General features: G+C 53.7%; 2 protein-coding genes across 2 annotated transcripts in view; one reads left to right on the top strand and one right to left on the bottom strand.

Annotated features, from left to right (window-relative positions):
• The window catches only part of MYCFIDRAFT_84045 (uncharacterized protein), a gene marked incomplete at both ends in the record, with an annotated part of 1,579 nt that extends 1,409 nt beyond the window's left edge, over positions 1 to 170 (bottom strand). The window contains one exon of the mRNA XM_007933752.1: positions 132 to 170. Within this exon, the coding sequence (XP_007931943.1) occupies positions 132 to 170 (39 nt within the window). The remainder of the gene's footprint in view (positions 1 to 131) is intronic.
• A 746-nt stretch (positions 171 to 916) lies between these two features.
• On the top strand, positions 917 to 2,862 carry MYCFIDRAFT_84044 (uncharacterized protein; the record flags this gene model as incomplete). Its single annotated transcript, XM_007933751.1, has 3 exons — positions 917 to 2,067; positions 2,529 to 2,615; positions 2,754 to 2,862. 3 exons carry the CDS (start codon positions 917 to 919, stop codon positions 2,860 to 2,862), a joined length of 1,347 nt encoding a protein of 448 aa, XP_007931942.1.
• Between the last annotated feature and the right edge of the window lie 462 nt (positions 2,863 to 3,324).

Genomic DNA, 3,324 nt, shown 5'->3' with positions numbered 1-3,324 from the left:
GCGTCCCTCTCGGCTGGCCGAAGGTTATTGGATTTGTTTTCGTAGCTCTTTGGGCCATACCACTGGAGCAAGACGGGATCAGTGATGGGGGATGAGTGATGGGGGATGAGTGTGCAGTGTTCGAGACATACCACTTCGCCGCTCATGTAGAAGAGGTCTGGCTCGGCCATGTTGCAGTCGGAGCGGGCGAGTGCAAAGCCGTGGCTCGATGGCTTGGATGGTGGTGACGATGATCACCAGGAATTGCCTGGCTGCGGGCTGCGGGCTGCGAAGCGCTCGCAAAGGAGTGCCAGGAATTCAGCAGAGAAGGGCTGAGGGGAGTGGAAGTGGACTTTGCGAAAGCTTGGAGACTGTAGACGAGAGGGAGGAGACTGCAAAGGAGAGGTGGGAGGCTGCAAAGGAGAGATGGGAGGCTGCAAACAAGAGATGGAACCCGTCGCGTCGCGTCCGCCGGACTCATGCTCATACACGTCTGATACGGTGGCGGCATGTCGCTTGCCGGTCTTGCAGTGCCTCGCAGCCACATGTCTTTGCACGCGGAGCGGTGCATGCGCTCTGGCGAGGGCAGTCGCATCATGGAGCGCCATTTGCATTCCCATTGCCATGCAAAAAGGTCGTCCTTGGTATGCAGACAGGGCGGCGAAGCGTGTGGGGGTCGGTGTTGGTGTTGGTGTAGGTATACAGATTGGCAGCATTTCACATCACTGAGGAAAGGCCACGGAGTAAGCGCCGCTTTCTCCGCAAAGTCGGATAAGCGAGCTTGATACAAGGGTAGGGTGGCCCGCTCGGGCAGGGCCGCTGCCGCTCCGCCTCATTCGATCCTCTTCGCGTCGCGTCACAGAAAGTTTGTTGATGCACAATGCAACAACGCCAGGTATTACTCTCTTGCACATAATACCCTGCCATTGATAACGACATGGATCCTCCAAGCCCGAATTGGATGTCGAGCGGTGCATTGAAGCGGCCAGCAGGCGGCGCTAGCGTCGGCTCCCGCGACTTGCCAATCCCGAGCCAGCGCCAGCTCAAGACGCCCAAGGTCACGTACCACAGGGTCTGGAGACATCGCCGCCAGCGCCGCGACCCATACACCATAATCACCTCCGATGACGAGAAGGAGAACGAAGCTCCAACAGCAAAGACTTGTCGCAACGTTCACCAAAACAGCATGGACCCGAAAGTCCTCAGTCTTGGTCTCGCAGAAGATACCAACAGCACTGCGGCCAGCGCGGAAGTCATGAACTCAGCCGCCGATCCATTCACCACCAAAACGCGCAGCCCGAAAGCCATGAGCGTAGCCGACAACACCATCAGCGACAACACCATCCCAGCAGCGCCCATCACAGCAGCGCCCACCACAGCAGCGCCCACCACAGCAGCGCCCACCACAGGAGCGCCCACCACAGCAGCGCCCAGCACACAAGTCGCGGACGACGCGTCCACCACAGTCTTCGCATCCCATACGATCCCAAGGACTCCCCCACAAGCACCTGAGGAAGAATCGGAAGTCGAAGACACCATCACAACATCGCCGAGTACACAAGTCGCGGACGACGCGTCCACCACAGCCTTCGGATCCCACACAATCCCAACGACTCGCCCACAAGCACATGAGAAAGAGGCGGAAGACGAAGACGAATCAGTCATAGTCGTAGCACCCAACCCAACCACGACGACTCGGCCGCGCGCACCCAAGAAGCAGAAGCAAGGGCAAGAGCAGAAGCAGAAGCAGCCCCAAAAGCAGAAGCAGGGCGAAAAGCACAGGCAGAACGACAAGCAGAAGCGCAACACCGCCTCGCCTTCTTCTTCAACATGGTATCAGATCGACAAAATCCTTCGCCAAAAGAACCCAAGCTCAAACACCAACAACGCTGAAGGTGAGGCGGAGGCTCAATACCTCATCTCCTGGTCCGGCCACCAACCCAACAGCAAAAAAACACCTTGGCCCTACTCCTGGGAACCGGAATCGCATGTCACCGCCGCGGCTCTCGAGGATTGGAAGGTCGAGATGCGGAAGCGCAAGAGCCGGCCGGGAGAATGTGAGAGTGGGAGACCATTGAAGATGGGAAGGTATGAGATTGTTGGGGAGTGTGAGTGGGATACGGGCAAGGTGGAGGTGATGAGTTTGGATGATGAAGGATGGAGAGGGAGAGGCAGAGCGAAGAGGAGGATGGTGAAGTGGGAGAACGTTAGGTTTGGGGAGCTGGGGGCTTGGGATGGGGTTCGCTGATGATGGTGATAATGATAGTGCTGAGGTGGGAGAATTTTCGGTTTGTTTGGGGAGTTGGGGGTCTGGGATGGGTTCATCGATGAGGGTGATGTAATGATGGTGATGGTAATGATGGCGATGGTGTGAGAATTTTCGGTTTGTGGAGTCAGGAGTTTAGTGTAGGGTTCATCGACAATGGTAATAATGATGGTGAGCTCACGCAAGGAGAAGAAAATCATAATGGAGAGAGAGATCTGTCTGTAGATCAGCGATGAGTGAGTCTTGTGCCACATGGCATCTATCGAGCTGGTAAGATTCATAGCGGCAAGCTTGACGTTCCGCTCATAATACTCAGCAGACTTGGATCAAATCAGCGCTGGTATGCTGGCTACGGTGGACTTCAAGCACGGTGAGTAATTGTTGCTGAGATTCATGTCTCTCTATAAGTTGCGATGGGCTCCGGAGATGCATTGCGACTGTCGAGGGCAAGGCAGGGCAGACAAACAGCACGAAGTCGCTGCCACTGTCACTGCTGGAGGTGTTGCAGCCGAGGCTACGAAGCCACGCCGAGTACAAGTGGCAGAGCGGGCGGGCGGGCGGGCGGGCGGGAAGCGCCGAGATCCCATCTCCTACCTCTATTCAGGCTTGCGGGATAAAGAATTACGTAACGAAGAATTTCATTAAGCTTTAATTAGACTTTTACGAGATTTTAACGATACCTAACTAATTCTTCTCCTATAAGCCTAAGAATAAACCGGGCTAAACTTGTATATAGAATATAGCTATTTGCCCTCGGAGGCTATAATATAACTATCTCTATAATAATATTATAATCTAAGTAGCTAAGGTCTATCGTAACGTATCTAACTAGGCCCTCTAACTCTAAGAGCGAATACGACGGGGTATTATTATCGCGTACTACTTAACGCGAGGAAAAGCGAATTGCGATAAAAGTCTTAGTATTTACCCTCTAGCTCTATAATATATACCTCCCGCTAATAATAATAATCTAGATACTTAGAGGTCCGAGTTATCGTCTACTAGAAGGGCCTCGGCTATCGTAGTATATAAAGACAATACGTTATTATAGTGTCTTAGCCTTAGAGCCGCTAAAATTT

This window comes from Pseudocercospora fijiensis (genome assembly GCF_000340215.1).
Source record: "Pseudocercospora fijiensis CIRAD86 unplaced genomic scaffold MYCFIscaffold_11, whole genome shotgun sequence".
Classification (NCBI taxonomy): domain Eukaryota; kingdom Fungi; phylum Ascomycota; class Dothideomycetes; order Mycosphaerellales; family Mycosphaerellaceae; genus Pseudocercospora; species Pseudocercospora fijiensis.
The sequence above is the reverse complement of the archived record's forward strand: the minus strand, read 5'-3'. Positions and strand labels throughout refer to the sequence as shown.